This window comes from Kryptolebias marmoratus, linkage group LG2 (assembly GCF_001649575.2).
Source record: "Kryptolebias marmoratus isolate JLee-2015 linkage group LG2, ASM164957v2, whole genome shotgun sequence".
NCBI classification, from domain to species: Eukaryota; Metazoa; Chordata; class Actinopteri; order Cyprinodontiformes; family Rivulidae; genus Kryptolebias; species Kryptolebias marmoratus.
Window position 1 is genome coordinate 5,772,341 of NC_051431.1, and position 17,879 is coordinate 5,790,219.

General features: G+C 38.0%; 1 protein-coding gene across 5 annotated transcripts; it reads left to right on the forward strand.

Annotated features, from left to right (window-relative positions):
* Positions 1-1,562: 1,562 nt before the first annotated feature.
* spartb (spartin b) lies at positions 1,563-17,290 on the forward strand. Of its 5 annotated transcripts, XM_037980337.1 has the most exons (10): positions 1,590-1,720; positions 2,114-2,191; positions 3,556-3,750; positions 11,141-11,913; positions 12,982-13,179; positions 14,221-14,368; positions 14,476-14,670; positions 14,766-14,924; positions 15,444-15,534; positions 16,386-16,590. In XM_037980337.1, exons 4-10 carry the CDS (start codon positions 11,146-11,148, stop codon positions 16,588-16,590), a joined length of 1,764 nt encoding a protein of 587 aa, XP_037836265.1. In that variant the 5' UTR covers positions 1,590-1,720; positions 2,114-2,191; positions 3,556-3,750; positions 11,141-11,145. The 5 variants fall into 5 exon arrangements, with proteins under 5 accessions (XP_037836264.1, XP_037836265.1, XP_017271826.1 ...); XM_037980336.1 differs by lacking the exon at positions 2,114-2,191 and having other exon boundaries at positions 1,563-1,720; XM_017416337.3 differs by lacking the exons at positions 1,590-1,720; positions 2,114-2,191; positions 3,556-3,750 and adding an exon at positions 10,466-10,693 and having other exon boundaries at positions 15,704-16,528.
* The last annotated feature ends 589 nt before the right edge of the window (positions 17,291-17,879 follow it).

Sequence of the window (17,879 nt, forward strand, 5' to 3'; positions counted from 1 at the left end):
TATGAAAACATAATAATTGGTGCAGTGTTTTCACCAACAGCAGATGTGGTCTTATCCCTTTCCCCAAATTCCACGACTTGCTGAAAGTACAACAGTTATCAACAGCAGACACCAACTTTCCTGACAGCTGTGTGTTCCAACATGAGGAACTTCTTTACACTAAGAACTCCACGATCCACTTTTTGGAATAATCTCTATAGCACAACGTGTACGCAACACCACCCCCATCAGAACATTTTGTCCCCCCCACCACCACCATTAATGCATCTCTGAACACATACTGTACAGCTCTCCACTGGAAACTGTTTTGATTTACAACCTGACAGCAGACAGTCCTGTGCTCTGAAGGAAGGACACCTGAGGATACAGTATTCAGGTTTTTTTGATTTAGTCATATATCATGTTCAGCTTTAACATCTTCCATTCTTTTGGGCCAAACCAAATACTGTGAGACATTATATAAGTCGTAGCATGCAGTACAGGTTCCATGACATAATGAGGATTTTAACGCTTTCAAAACTCTGAAAAAATATGAGAGAAATTAAAATTTTCAATGTTTCACATGTTCAATTTGAACTTCTTCAAAGTACAAGTTACTCATCTTTTTTCTATTCTTCCTTAAACGTGTCCAAAACTTGGTTGGTGATTTTCAAAAAGACATTAGGTATTCCGAGACCAAAAAAGGAGTTCAGAAAGTCTATTATGGCATTTAAATCCACGTTCTATTTTCTCTGGAGCACAATCTTCCTAAATTTCACACATACGGTAAAATGAAATATGGGTTTATAACACACTAGGCACTTTGGTAAATACTTTAGCGCTATAGGCTCTAGTGAAACGTCAAAAATATTTAATAATATGGCAACTGGATAATATCCAACAGACTGTGTAGAGATTGAAAATGCTGTACAATGCCTAAAGTGAAATAAGACAACATTCAGCATTCAGACGGTGCAAGTGCAGTATTATTTTATGGTGCATGAGGAAAAATATAAAACACCAGATGTCTGTCTGCCTAAATGCCTCACGCATGGGGTAATTGTCTAGAGGTCAGTAGCATGTTGAGTAACTTTTGAAGGTTGACTTTTTCAGAAAGAAAGACTGGCTTTGATTCTGTTAAAAGTTGCATACACAAACAGATTTAAAATGAATCAGGATAAGTCAGCCGCATAGGTTTGAGAATAAACAAAAAGACATTTGTCAGAGAACAGTTTGCTACTTCATCTTAAATGCAAATTAAAATCATTCAATAATATATGTGTGTGTGTGTGTGTGTGTGTGTGTGTGTGTGTGGGGGGGGGCAAGGGGGAGGTAAAGCTGGTCAGCTGAAAATGCCTTTCCACTTGTAGAGTGTGGAATAAAAAACAACACATTTTCTAAACTTCAACTTTATTTTTCTTGTACTTGGACTTCTGTTTTGTTTTTTGTTTTTTTCCATATTTTTCCAAACTTTTTTTTTTAAACATTTTATTAGGTTCAGTGTTGTAAAATTCAGAATTTCCGAGTTCTGAATGTACTGCTGGTCACAGGAAGACATTTTACTTCTTTCCTTCAACATCAGGTAGAAGATAGCCAGCAAAACTCCCTCTTCTCTCTTTTATCATTTCTCTCCTCTCCGAGGCACGTAGATGGGAATCCCTGTACTTTTTTGATCCAGATCTGCAGACTGCTATTTCCTCTCATCTCTCTTATGCACTCAGGCGTTGCCAATAACAGAGAGGTTGGTGTGTTTTTCTTCTGTGATGAGTAAACTTTATTTTTCTTGAAGCCAGCAACAAGTAATTAACTGATTTTTGTGTTAATTCACCAGGTGTCCTTCCACAAACAGCAGGATGAAGTGTGTGTTTTATGTTAAACAATGTGGAATGTTACTAATGTCTGTTTCTGTTTCTGTTATTTTATTTTATTTACATGTCTGTAGTTTTTCCTTCTTGTGGTAATTTCTACAATTTCCCTAAATTGTGATTTTTGTAGCTTCTCCAAGTGTTTCCATTGGGAATAGATAAGTAGGAAAGACGTTGGCAGGTTACCCGAGGCTTGACTCACATGTACACACTTTGATTGACGTTAAACACTGCCTCTTTAATGAAAGCTTTCTCTGGTTTCTCTACAGCCATTGGATGTAAGCCGAGTCCTAGAAAAGCATCTGTTCTGATGCGTTGATCTTTAAAGAGTACATACAGACAGAAAGGTGGGACATCATGTCAATTTGTGAAACGAGGGACAAGGTTAAAAATGACTGTGCAGCAAAGATGAGCACCTGCATGAACATGTGTTATTTAAATTTCCTTGAAAGCTGTATTATTTGGATGAATTGAACAGCAGAAACAGGGAATAGGAAAATAATTTAACAAGAAAAGTCAGTATCCATCAAGCCATGTCTCATCTTTCATCCATATTGTCTTAACTAGCTGTGTTTGCAAGATAATTGCTGAAATCTGTTTATTTTGAATTCAAGGCTGAATATAACATGAAATTATAGATTTTTATAATAAAAGAGATTGATCGTTTGTAAAAACCTCCTTTGCTGCTTACAATGTCTGCCTAAAAGTGAATTCATGTCATGTTTAGCACCACACTCATCCAGTCATCCACTCACTTTGGGCGAATGTTAAAGTGGTAATGATGTCATAAAATCCAACTTGTAAGCACATGCCTTTGGTTCAGATTTAAAGCGAGCACAAAGAAACTTCCTTCTTTCAACAAATTAAGTTTGGAGCAGCTTCTGTCAAACTTAGCACATATTTTACCTCTTCTGGTGAAGGTCAAACATTCAAGTGAAGAAGAATAAATACACTTTTGGCCTGAGGGCAGCTTAGAAATTTGAGAATTTATGTAAAAGTTTCAGAAGTTCAACAAGAACAAAATTATTCAAAAAGACTTTCTTTGGCTTTGTAGTACAGTTTTAGCTTCTTGTGCCTTTACAGATAATAAAATAATTTTTAAAAAATTTACGGGATGCACCATAAAACAGGTTTGTTTCCAGGGTACATCACATTGCCCTAATACCACCTGCTCCCGGTTTATTCATACGTCAATGCTCGGAATTTTTTCTGTTTTTATGTGATGTGCTTTCCAAACTCTGAAGTGAAAATTGATTGTTTCAGCTGTCGCCTTGAGTTAAGACAATATAGGCGAGCCACGCCTAAATAGGGCTGATAAATTCCTCTATCTGTGCTGGCATGCAGAACGCACCGTTTCAAGAAAATGTAGCCAAAAGGGTTGTAAGTCATGATGTGTCAGGACAAAGAACACAAAAGTGCACCAGCTTGTCAGTTTCTCTGTGGGTTAGATTATGCAAATAAAAATAACATTTTCCTTTAGCTACCTTTTTATTCATGTGTGCCAAGTCAGAAAGAATATAACCAAAGAGCAGAAACTCAAAACTGATCTTTCAAACGCTTTTTTTTACAAACCTTCAGTTATTTTATTTATTTCAAGTGTTTTATCACATTTCATTAGATTCTGCACTGATTGCAAACAGCTCTTTAAAGTAAAGTTAAATAAAATAACTCCAGTGAAACACTTGATATGTTTCTCATTTCTGTCTCTTAGATCAGTTGTTGGCTGTCCTCACGTTGATGCTGCAGACCCAATATGTTTGGCCTTCCTCCTGCACTTTCCTGCCAGGGATATTTTACTGTCTTGGGAAACGGCATGATCTCTGGATGTGTTTGTGAATCTTCCATTTCTGGCTTTAACATCAGCGTGGCTCATCTTTGAGTGTTCTTCAGTATGGACAGTTACGAGGTGAACACACAGCACTTAGACTCTGATTCATCATGATCAACAGTTTAAGCCTCGACTTTAAATCATGGCCTGAGCAGATTATATAGGCACCAAAAATGTATTTGTCATGACTTTATAAAGATTATTTTTTTGTCTTAAAGGGAATGTGTGGTTCACCAGACTTGCTGGAAGCAAAGCCATTAAATGTCTGTGTTTGCATTTCTATTAAAAGAAAATGGCCCTTAATTAGGGACTTGTCCTAATTTGTAAGTAAAATTTCCCTTTGGTCCAATGACTTAAATATTCAACAAAGTGACATATATTATATAAACATATTTTAGCTGAATTTATGTTTCACAAATATGTGCTTCGGCTTGAAAGCATTTCTGAACCACATGAAGACAATTTAGCATTGAGGCACACATGCTGCTGAAACTGAACCTGCCACTCCCTTCAGTCCATAAACTACAATCCATAAACATGTAAACAAAAACAGAAGGAAAATTAATTCATAGCTTTTGTATTTTTTGTTAATTTTTGCATTCGGTTCATTTAAGGTAAACGATTCACGAAGAGCTGTCCGATCACGGCTGGGTACTATCCTTCAGTCTGTTTTGTTTTTTTATACACCATTACTGGTGTCAGTTATTTGGTGTTTTCTTCTCTGCTTCAGCAGGTCCTCCTGGCCAACAAATTTTTGAGTTTGTCTGCTTCTCTGCTCTTTCATCCCACAGCCAGTTGAGACAGATGGTTCCCTGAATCTGGTTCTGCTGACGTCTCCTCTCCTGAAGGGGAGTTTTTGCTCCGGACGGGATATTTAATCAAAGTGAACACTTGATGCAAGCCACTGGTTTTCTTAAACAAATCTTATGTTACGTCGTGGCATTAGCCATGTGATGGAGCGGGTGTACCCCAGGCACCACCTTCCATTCACCCTGCGTGGAAAAGCGGGAAAGAAAAAGGATAAATATTGGTATTTAATGCTTACAAATAAACTGAGGTGGACTGTTTTGAACTGAAATTGAATATATTGGATTGAATTAAATTAGTGTTTATTTAGACGTGAATCTGTTTACTTTCTTTGAATGATGTCCTGAGATGACTTTTGGTAATTTGGTGCAGAATAAAAAGCTGATTTTAATTATAGCCTGTTACAGATAATTAGCTTCATCTGGAGGATTATTTTGGAAACTTTTTTTCCTTTGAGGAACGGCTTAAAAAAATTACTTTCATGTTACACATTATCCTTCCTGTTAAACTTTTTTTTAGGTTAAATAATTCCACTTTCAGTCTGAAACATAAAGAAAACGAGGATGGCCTGTTTTTCCAAATGCAAGAGCTTCATTTGGCTTTAAGAATGACAACTGAAGACTCTGCGGTTTGAATGTCTCTGCTTCATAAATAAGAGGAGTGGAAAGGTTAATGACTGTGATCCAGTTTGATATTCATTTTCCAAGTTGTTTTCAATTTAACCTTGTTAAATTTATGTTGGTAATAACAGAAAATAATGGCCATTGGAATAAAATGAATAGAGTGGGCTCTGAGATAGGCTGAAAATGTTTTTTTGTAATTGTACTCAAATTTAATGAGTTAAACGGAGTTACAAGAGTTGATAGCATTTTGATTAGCAATTGATAGCATCTTGATTGGTTCTGTTCTTTTGCATTTTTAACCGTTTAAAATAAAACTACTGAACAGAGTATTGTATTCATTAGGAATAAATTAACCATTGTTATTCAGAAACAAGGCTTGAAACTGTTTGGAAATGCGTTTTATTGAAAACAGTCCATCTATGCAGTCTGAGGACATTAACTGTCCACACGATGACCTCAGTGGAGGGCTGAGCGGAAAATGTGGCTTATGTCTGTTAGGAACTGCTTTATTTCATGTGTAGGTACAAGAACACATCGTATTTTTGTGTCAGAAAATGCAACGTGTGCTCGAGAGAACATATTTGTCCTATTTATTCACCAGGTTTGTTGATTTTTACAGCTTCAGAGGGGAAAGGGGGGGGGGGGATTTTTTGGATCTAGTTTAACTAAAATCACGTGTTGTTCATTTCCCTGCCCCCATCCAGGTTGCATACATCTGGTCTGATGTGTAGTTATGGTTCATTCAGCCATTATTCTATAGTGGATTTCTTTATTCATGAATGAAAACAATTACACATTTGAAGCCAGTAAAGTTCTGCTTTGTGTCTAAATGGATTAAATCTTTAGTTATTTTCAATCAAAGTGTTCTGCAGCTACTTTGCTTGCTTGATTTACTGTTAGTTTTTTTAATGAGATTGTCCAAACAGCTATAAATAAGTAAAACACACAATAACCTCAGTAGACATTGCAACTGCATCCCAGCAGCCTTTGAACCTAAAAAGTCTCGTCTATGGCTGACAAGATTAAAGCTACCCATGCTGAGTTTTAAAAGAGTGTAAAAAAAAAAAAAAAAAAATTCTGATTTTTGTATTAAAGCTGAAGCTGATTTACACAAATATTAGCTCCTCATATCATCTCCATAGATCCAGTTTCAAAGAAATACCAAACATAAAGCCATGTCATTGGCTAATGAGATCATCAATCTTGTTGTTTTTTTTTTTAACTCGGAGACAACATTCGTTAGACATGCAATTCAAGATGACTTTGTAAATCAAATGTTGAGCAGGTCTGACTTTAATTAAGAGAAAAATATGTATGAGAAAAAGTTCTGCATTAATAACAGTTAGTTCTATTGCTAAAATTGATTTAGTCTAGCATAAAGAAATATAGAAAAAAATAATTGCATAAAATAAGAATTGCAAATTGATCTACTAATTAATAAAAGTGTTGATATCTTTCATCTACACAGAATTAAAATGAAGTCCATGAGTGTATATTCATACAGGGTTCGAGACAGGAAAGCAGAGACAAACAGTTTATATAACTTTCTAAGGCATGAACTGAGTTATTATTATTATTATTATTATTATTATTATTATTATTATTATTATTATTATTATTATTTTCCTGCCACTCTTCCATGAAGCCCAGCAGCAGTTTGTTGTTGTCCCGAGGACAGATTCCCCCGTCTCCGCAGAAGAGCGTCTCCATCAGGGTTACCGTTGGCCTCGAGCTCGTGTTTGTTTCTCTGCTGTGGTGGCTTCATCTTTCCATTTTCCATTGAACAGTTCTCTGTGGGATGTTCGGGATTCTGGAATAATTTTATAACCCAACACTGATCTGTACTTCTCCACAACTTTGTCTCTGACTTGTGCGGAGAGCTCCTTGGTCTTCATGCTGCCTCTCGCTGCACTAGGAGCTGTTACAACATGTGTGCATAATTTGACATGCTTAGATCATTAGACACTTAGATAGCTCACAGGTGGATCTTATTTAACAAATTATGTGGCTTCTGAACCTAAAGGTTGGGGCTTCTTAGCAAAGAGCATGAATACGCTTGCACTTCTCACGTTTCACTTTAATATTTTAAAAAATTATTTAAAACAAGTTTTCCACATTTAACCTCATTAATCCAGAGGATATTTGCTTATGATCAAATTAAAAATCCAATTAAAACCCAGATTGTAAGACAATAAAATAGAAAGATGCCCAAGAGGGATGGGTACTTTTGCAGGGTACTATATAAAAGCTAATAGGACCAGCAGGGAACAGAACCAGAAAGAAGCTTGTAAACATGTTCTACATTTACAGGCTAATGTTTGGTTCATGTATAAAATGTTCCATGAGAAAATTACCAACATTACAACCATTTATTGGCATCTTTAGCTACAACTTACACAACAAAAAATAAGGGAAAAGCCCCGAGTTTAAATTACAGAGTAGAAATGTTGAAATTAAAACACTTGAAGGACTGAGGACAAACAAAAACCCACCTGAGTACAATTTTAATGCTGTCATTGTGTTGTCATTGCTTATCTATTATTGTGTTGTCACCTCGTTCCGTCGCACTCAAGAGCTGGAACATTCAAATCTGCTTGTTGAAAAAAATAAATAAAAATAGGCTTTTCTTAGATGAAAATAGATCCTAAAATGGTTCTTGTGCTGTGTGGTGGCTGCTCATGAAGAGCAGTAAAATGCAGTTTTATCTCCAGGGTTTATTCTCTGAAGCTGACATGATATTTATTAGCTGTTTGAAAAATTCACATTCTCAATAGTTTTTTTAATGGCCTGAAAATAAAACGCTTTGGTCTTCTTTCTATAGATTGTAAAACAATTTGTCCAAAAGTGACAAGGAGGACATATGTTGCTCATATGTGAACCAAGGACAGGGGAGGTGTGTTACCAGCTTGTTTCACTTAGCTGTTCTTCAGCTCACCATGAGGAAACAATGTAAATTTACAACTTCCTCGTGGAGATTCAGCTGGTAAAACAATCACAGTTGTGATGTCCTGGGATGCAGAGTACCAAACTCTGTAGTAATGCACTTTGTTTCCGTAAAGAAGTGAAACAACTGTGTGAAATGTATCCAGTTAGAAGCACAGGCATGTATTATTCAATGAGATTCAGATACGTAAAAGTAATACACATTGGTACTTAATTCACTAAACTGGGATAGATAGTTGTGCAGATAAAACAAAATGAAAAACCTTGTATTTTAAGAAATAAGAGCTTATTTAAAATATTAATAATGAACATATTTAAAGAAAATGGAGTGGAAGGAGTTAAACAGGATGTAGACGTGAGCTAAAGTCCTTCTGTATGAACTCCACATGTGTGAGGAGCGTGTCCAGTCCAGTCCCAGTACTCTGGTATTTGTTCTTGATGAATGTTGGGACTTTGTCAAACTGGAGGCTAGATTGGACTGATGTTTATCACATGCCTTTCTTCAGACTCACAGCAACTATCAAAGGACAATCTGGAGCACTTAAAAGAACAGAGCGGGGACCAAACCTCCTAACACCAATTTTATGTGGCTCCGTTCTGCTGGGTTTTTAAAGTCCATGCCCAAGTTTTCTGTTTGATGACAATTTGCTTATAAAAAGTCAATTTAATGGTCATTATTGGCACATTTCTCCATGCTGCTGGCCAGACAGATTTAACACTTGAGCTATTAGAGTTAGGATTAATGTCAAAGTTTTGAATCTGTTTCAACCCAGCAACGTGTCGTACATGTCTGATTGGCCGTCTCCAGTTAGGATAGGATTTGGCACCCTCTGCAGATCACAGTCTTGAGTGCAGTCACAGTCGTTGCCAAAGCTGCTTTCATTATTAATAGTTAGGAACATTTTGCTCACATGTAAAGCCGATCATTCATGCTTGCGTGTCCAGCATTACCTGCTTTCTTTTTCAACTCTGTATGATTTTAACAACATATTTTAGTTGTTTGTATAATATTTTATCTGTATTAAAGTCCCAAATATTTATTTGCTGTGATAAATGAACTCGTTATATTTAAAGAAAATTGTTTTTTAAAGCTTATCTTTTTAAAATGTATCTTTGAACTATTCAAAGGCATTAGTATAAATCTTGCACTGCCTCAGCTGTGGGTGGCCGTTACGAGGCGAAGCTCATATGGCACATTAAAGTAGGAATGTTCTGAACGTTACCCAGGCATATGTTGAGTCTTTCCCCAATATTCATGTGGAAATACAATTTTCTCAGAGGTCAGCACAACTAATCAAAAATACAGAGAAAAGCATGGGAAAAAAATGTCTTTTGGAAAATACTGTATGACCTCATCGCTTTTTTCCCCCCTGCTTTTCCTGTCAAACAAACAAGATTAGAATTAACTTAGGCATTGAAGTCCATTTTACACAACAACAACAACAAAAAAGTGAAGTAAATTGAATTATTATTAATTAACATGTTTAATATGATTAAAATAAAACAAAGCAAAACAAAAACTTACCTTTAACTGTGTAAGCCACAGAAAGTACAAATTTAGAAAACAGCCTAATATATATTTATACTGACAGTACACATAAAATGACTGAGAAAAATATAAGTCATGAATACAATTTTTTATCTTCAGTCAGCATTTGTAAATTCTGACCCAAATCGCAAACATTGTAAAGATAGTATAAAACTCTCCACCTTAATTATTTTGAATATATGGCTTGTGTATTGCACATCATTCTACAACATGTTATTTTATATATAACCTATGTTTTCGGGTTATATTTTGAAAATATTTGGAGGAAGTGTTTGATGCTTGTACAAGTTCTACCTTGACCAATTTAATGTGCTGCAGTTACAAATTTTGACCACAGGAGGGCGATAAAGACTCGCAGCTCTGGGTCCTCAGTGACAAAAAGAAAAAACACGGAATCGTAGAATTAAATTAATATTATAGGCAGTTTTTAACCGCTGATATGTCAGATAGATAATCTGAAAACATAGAAACTTAACAAGGGTAAAAAAAGCAAGTTTCGTAACTACTTAAAAAAAAGAATCCGTGTTTAATATTGATGTAATTTCTGTGTGCTTCTATTTGGTTGCCCTATTTTGAAAGAACATACCGGATGTCGAATTTCTTAAGGTTAGCTATTAATATAAAAATAATACTGTTTCATTTTCATCTCTAATATTATTCTGTTCTATTATTAATTTAAGATTATTATTTCAAGTCGATGACGTTAACCCTGACATCCTACCTTCCATAACACAAGTTGTAGTTAATTTTAGTTACTCTTTTCTGCCCTCCGGTGGTGACCCGAAGAACTGCAAAAACAGTCAAGTTATCATCAAGTGGTATGTTTACATTTCCTGTTGATATTTTCAAAATAAAAGCGTAGATAACCGTTAGGCTAGTTTATGTTTGTGACGATAACATCAGCGCTTCCGGTCCCAATGTTGATTTGAAAGGTCACGAGTGAGCCGTAGTATCACCAGACAGCGTTGAATATTTGGGAAGTCGTCTTTCTGAGCACACTTTACTTCAGAGGAAGGTGTGGTTGTGAAGTTGTTCGGCAGCTGAAAAAAAGAAACGTTGGCCACGAGCTAACTGCTAAGCTGCGCTCTTTAGGACTCAGGTGAGTGGAGGACAACCTGTTTATTGAGTCACGGGAGTGATATTAGCTGTTATAATGACACGACAGCCGAGTTTCCGGTGTTGTTTTATTAATGTTTGGTGGGAGTTTTAACAACGGACTTAATGCGTTTGAAGATGTTAGCCGTTTGGTTTGTGTTTGGTCACTGGGATTAGCTTGTTTTAGTCCAGTGCGACACATACAACTAGAGGGTCGTGAGGTAATTAATCTTTTAAGCAGCCTTTAAATTCACTTTGGACTGAGCTTGGAGTCGAAGCTGAGTGAATTTGAAAGTCCTTGAGTAAACTTAGAAATAAAGTTTGCCAAATTGTTGTTAGGATGAAAATGTTTCTCCCTCATGCTGTTAGTTTCGCCTTTTTGTGTTAGTTCAGATAAAATGTATGATGCAACAATTTGACAGCAAAAATTTGATTTGATGTCTTGTTTCAGGGGGAATGGAGAAGGCCAAACAAGATGCATTCAATAACGCCAGACTTCAAGTGATCAAAGATGGCTACGAGAGGGGTTTTGAGTGCATCAACAAAGGACTCACAGCAGATGAAGCTGGAGACAAGACGCAGGCCCTGGAGCTCTACAAGCAAGGGCGGAAACACCTCCTCAGGGCCATCAGTGTGCCCTCAAACGGAGAGGAGTGCAACGGCAGCTCCTGGGAATCGGCCAAACAGATGCAGCAGAAGATGCAGGAGACGCTGAACAACATCACCACCCGCCTTGCGATGCTGGAGACCAGCTCCGATGACGAGTCTGCAGCCACGCAGAGTTCCAGCAGCGTGTCTGCAGAAGGTCTCTACCCGAAGCTCCCCACCAAAGAGAAACCCCAGAGACCAGCTCCACCAAACCTCCACGCTGGAGCTGTAGGGGGCATGGCTGCGAACTACACTCCTGTCGTCCCTGCAGAACAGCCTCCAGCTTACTCTCCTCAGGCGGCTGACGGTCACATGTCTATCTCTTTCGGGACAGAATCGGGGGAAATGTCATTGGTTGGAGACGAGTTCTACAGTCGTACCAACTCGAGTCCATCTCCTCAGAGCTTGGGTGAGGATGGAGAGGAGCTTTTGTACATTCCACATGGTGTTCAGATATTCTTCGTCACACCTGAGGGCCAAGTGAGCGCCCCTTCGTACCCAGGCTACCTGCGGCTGGTGAGGTTTACCAGCGATCACTCCGACACTGTGCCCAATCGACCCCCGGCGTTTCTGCAGGTATGACAGAAAACACTCCTGTTCCTGAAGCCTAACCTCCTGCCTGTCTGATTCAATATGTGCAAACTAAAAGTCCTCACTGCTGTTTTGAATCAATCCTGTGCCCTTTAACCTGATTTTGTAATGTCTTCAAGATCTCTTCAGATTGTTTCGATTGTGGGATGAGAGATAGGCTTGTCAATGATCAATAGCCTTTGCCCTATGAACACAGTCAGATGGGAGTTGTTTATCCAGCGTCCCTAATCAAAAAGACTGATGTCATCCAGTGAAGAATACCAGATCAGGATTAGGTCTGTCTTAAAGTTGGAGAAACTAGATCATGAGTCACGGTTCCTTTTATTAATGGACGGCATTACTGTGAATATTATGCAACACTCGTAGATTTGTTTTTCTGTTGAGCAAATTGGTTTCACCCTGCAGTGATTCTTACAATAAATGTTTGGAGCAACACCTTAGGCACAAGTTTTAAAAGTTCTCTTATCATAAAAAAATTGCATTTTTTTTTCTTGCTGCAAATAAATGTTAGAGATACCTGCAACAAAATTCTCCTTTTAAGGGGTTCGAGTTGATGAAAAACAAAGATATGACAAACTTTTCTGAGTCATTGTTCATGTAAACATTTCCACCATTGATGAGTGAACAAATCAGCTTTTTGAGTCCAAATCAGAGCATCGTAAAAAGTATTCAGATTTATGTAGTGTTTTTGACACTGTTGGATCATGAAAGTGTCATTTGACTCGTCAGTGGGGAATTTCCCAGGTGTCCTTCCCAATGGGTGACATCAGTGATTCACATGAGCGCAAGTAATTACATAAACCCTGCTTACGCTGTTCTACCCTGTAATCTTATTAGACATGCAGCAGTCAGAGGATGACTGTGTTCTCTTCTGTAAAACATTTCCCTGTTTTACTCATCAGAATTCTTGCAGACTTGTCTCTGTTTGTTTACATTTATTCCCATTTTCAATTCAAGTCACTCAAAACTGCACTGGGCCCACCCATTAAAAGGCATTTACTTGTTCTGAACTATCCCATCGCAGCTGTTTTTCCGTCCTTTGCTCCTCGGCAGGTGTGTGACTGGCTCTACCCGCTCATGGCCATGGATTCACCAGTGCTGCTGTGTAACACTGGCGTGTTTATGTTCCCCGACATGATGGCGCCGGGTCCAGGCTACTATGTGGGCGTGGTGTTGTCCTCCGAGCTGCCTGCTGCAAACAGAGATTTGTTTCAGGACCTCTTGTCCCAAATGACAGATCTCAGGGTTCAGGTCGGTGTTTGTGCAACAACACAAGCCGTTTTAACATTTCTTGGTAAATATATGCAAATTAACCTTATGCTGCATATTTAATAGACATTTATCAGTGATCCTGGTTCTATAAAGCTTCATTCCATGTATGCTAAATCAGCTTTTTTTATTGACTAAAGCAAACATTTTTGCAGAAAACATTTTTATTGTTTGAAGTCGCCAAATGGTATTTACACAGCGTCTGTTGGCAGATCCTCTTGTGCCACTGGGAGGGACAGAAAGCTATTTTAAGAGGATGCTGAAGTCAGAGTGCTCTGCAGTGACTGTGGTTGTGTTTTCACAGCTGTTTTACTGACCCAGCCCCCTCTGTTTTAGTCAATTATCACTAAAATTATCTAGGTCACATACATTTGAAAATAATCCATTTTTACCTCTCATAGAAATTGTTTTGCTGCATATTAGAAGAATGTTTAATATTTTTTGCTCCATTAAGTTGGCATGAAGTGGCTGCTCCTACTTGCCTCTGATCTGGCATCTTTCCCCAAGTTACCCCTGCCTCAGCACTGAGGGGATTTGATACTGGCAGGTGAGGAGAATTAATCAGTTCTAATGCTCTTATCTGCAGCACTTAGAACAACTTCAGAGCCCCAGCTGAAAGACAAGTGTCAGTTCAGCCTTGATGGAAGGAGAGATGGTGCTACAAGGTGACTCTTAACAAATGCAGTCAGGCTAGGTGTCTTCTCTGATGGACGTGGTATCCTGTCAGAGAGTAAGTTTCCTGTGTTTGCTTTATTTTGAGTTCAAGCAGATGTTTGGATTTGTTTTTGCTCAAAGCTTGCACAGCATTTCCCAAATGTCAGTCTGATTGGGATAAACAGAAAGAGCATTGTCATAAGAAGCACCGGATGAGAGGAGCTATTGTGTTATGCTGTGATCAGCATGGACAAAGAGACAGATTTATTTATTTTTTTTCTTTCTTCTAAAGATTTGGACTGGATAGTTATTCTTAATTGCAGCCCACACTGCCTTATAGTAGCTTCACCAATGTGTTTGTATGATCAGCCTCCAGATGAAGCTGCAGACTCCATTAATCTCAGTCAGAAGGTCTCCATTCCGACACCTGAGGAGGCCGAGCAGAGAGCAGCAGAGACTGAGGAGGAAAAGGCTCTGCCCGAATGGAGTGAAAAGGTGGCAAGTGGGATCTTGACAGGTGAGGTCATGCTGTGTCTTTAAATTTGAATATCTTTATTGGAATGGCTCTACAACGCTTTTAAGTGGAGCTGAGCTGTCCAGACTGAGCCTGTTTGATCCTGTCAGGTGCGTCCTGGTTGAGCTGGGGCTTGGTGAAAGGCGCCGAGTACACGGGCAAGGCCATTCAAAAAGGGGCCTCTAAACTCCGAGAACACATCACACCGGAGGACAAGCCCACCACCGTCAACCCCACCGTCACTAAAAGCCTCCATGTGGCCAAGCAAGCAACAGGAGGAGCTGTTAAAGTCAGCCAGTTCTTAGGTGAGTGTCCTCTTCAGTCAGCACGACTTCCTGACCTTGTGTGAGGGCCGTGTTTGGCAGCACATCTCTAACTAACTGGTGCTGTGTCACTGCAGTGGACGGGGTGTGTGCCGTCGCCGGCTGCGTGGGTCGAGAGTTGGCTCCTCATGTGAAAAAGCACGGAGGCAAGCTGATTCCCGAGTCCATGAAGAAAGACAAGGACGGACGTTCCAACATAGATGGAGCTATGGTGGTGGCAGCCAGCGGGGTTCAAGGTAGAGTAAAACTACAATTTCTATCTCCGCAAAAAGGACTGTATGGGTGAAACGTGGTTGGTGAAGAGATGTGCATGCAGTGTTTTCTTGTTTATTCTCTCTTTGGTGTATTTTTAAATGGAAAAAAATGAAAGGCATTGATCTGTTGAGTGTTTTAAAGGTGATATCTGTAATTAATGGTAAAATCATTTGGCTTTATTTCCTTGCAGCTGCCATGTTAGAGCAGTTGGTTGAGAACACATAGCTGTGGTTTATATTCTCTATTTTGTAAATTTGTCCATGCAATACACACAACCCCTTTGCCCCTAATATTTCATAACATCCTGAAGCCATTTTAAACCACATCAACATGGTGGAAAGTTGTTGTTACAGATTTAATAAAAGCAAATCTGTAAATAATTCCATCAGTTCTGTACTGTCATGGATGTTTTTTTTAATTTTACTTTCAACCCGATTACAGTAAAATGCAAAAATGTGAAGTTGGATAAAAACCTGTGACTGCTCCGTGTATCTGTTCAGGCTTTGCAGCTGTGTGGACTGGTTTGGAAGCAGCAGCCAAAGACATCACCAAAAATGTTGCAGCAGAAACCGTCACCACCATCAAACATAAGTAAGTCTTTTTCTTGTCATTTTACACCATGTCTTCCCTGTGACTTTCACAGCTTGCTAGATGTGTGTGTGTGTGTGTGTGTGTGTGTGTGTGTTTCAGTTGATCTCTGGCACTTTACAGCAACGTTGAACATGCGCTCACTTGTATTCCTCTTCAATTTGCTTTACAGATTTAGGGGTCTACAAAACGTCTTTGACACACCTAATGAGAAGGAGTGTAATTCTTCTTAGCTGCTCACCACACTACTAGTTACAGATATACTGTATTCTCCTTTTTTTGTAATTACACACCAGTTCACTTCCCCTTCACTTTCACTAATTCACTTTTCGATGCTGCTTTCACTCATTTCTAAATATATTATTAAGGAGAATCTCACAGTTTCTAAGATTGCTGTCCTGCCTGACCTTAACCTCCTCTCTTACTCTGACTTGGTGTTGCATGTCCTGATAACCACCAAATATACACACAATAAAGTTGATTTCTAGAGATTTATAAACAATAGATACACCTAATGTGGTAAAATAAATTTTCTGTACCATTCTATCTTAATTAGATTGTTTTCTTTTTTTGCCAATGTCGATTACCAGGACATCATCATCATCATAAATTTTGCATTCCTATGAAAAAAAGGTTTAATTTTGACTACTTTTGTTTCTTTTAGTAAATTTTAATTCTAAACGGATCTGCTGGAGACATTAAAATCAGATTTTGGCAGACTGGGCACATGCATGGGTGTAATTCTCCCACGTTTCAGCATGAGATCTTCGCAGTCCTTGCACTGCACATGAATTAATCTTCTCACCTGTTACTCTGACCTCCCACCCAATCTGACTCTGATCCTGACTCTGAAGGTACGGGGCGGCGGCAGGACAAGCCACGGACCACGCCGTCAACTCTGCCATTAATGTTGGCATCACTGCCTTCAATATTGACAACCTGGGGATCAAAGCTGTGGTGAAAAAGACTGGAAAGCACACAGCGCAGGCCATTTTGGAAGATTACCGCCTTCAGGAAAATCCACAAACTGAGAAGCAAGTGGAGAAATTGCAGAAATAGCTGCTCGTGTCCTGCCTTACTTCAACACTGCCTTAAAACCTTACATTTACTAATCTCAGAGTTCTATATTTAATATTTTTATTTATGAAAACAGGTTCTATATTTACGAGATAACTACTGTGATATGAATATCCTACAGTTTGATATAGCTCTGAAGCACTTTAATTTGTCTATAATCAGTAAAGCACATGGTTCTAGATGTGGAACGGAGAAATAAATGTGGATCCAAACCTATTAAATCATGCAGATTTTCTCATATAATTTAAAGGTGTCTGTTTTGACTATTTTTGAAGAATTTCCCAAGTGTTATAAATGAACCATTAAAGTTTGTTTTACTAACTTTATATAGAACTTCTTTGTTTATAGTGAACTACACAGATTTTTGATTGTGTTGTTTAAAAACACTATCACTGCTAATCCCATCAACAGTTATTAACAACATGTGGGAATAATTCAAGGTGAAAAATTGTCTTTACTCATTTCTGTATATTTGTGGACACTTCGATACAGAGCGTTCTTGTCAGATTGTGAGTAGTCCTTTTTCATGATTTTATAACCAAAAACGGTTAAACTACAACCTGCAAAGATGGCTTCTGTGTTGCAGGTTAGTTGGAGACATGTATTTTTCTGTTATTTAATGTGATGTCATCAATCTTGCTTTCTTGTGAGATGACCTAAACAATAAATTGAAAAATTTAAAGTGTGATTTACGTTTTGTTGTAAAAATATAGATATGTATTTTAATACAGTCCAGACCCATAACCAGCTGTAAACATCCGCTTTTTTTTAAAACATACTTAAATTCATAAATAAATCAGAGCTCAATTACTTTACATTTCCATCCAGCAGTTTTCTGCAGCAGTTTAAGGGAAAAGAAAACCACATTCAGTGTTTTTCTAATCTGCCACCTTGTGGCTGAACATCAGAAACACGTTCAACAGTAAAAACTGATCAAATTCAGTTTATTATATATATTTAACTTATTTTTACAGAAAACAGGGAACATAAAATGTGTTTTAGGCTCAATTTCCAAAAATATTTAGATGTGCAGTAAAAAATAGGAATTAAAATAGTTTAAGAAACACACAAAAAAACTTAAATCACTGTATAATGAATTACAGGGTTTCAAATCCTTTTTAAAATGTCAAAATACAGGTCAGGAACCAACATTCAAGTTCTGTTTTTTGTTTGTTTTTTCCCTCTGAGGGTTCTGCTAACATCTTTGTAACTGCTGGATAAATTAACAAAAGAAAGAGGCAGATTGAAAACTACTTCTCACAGCCACAATA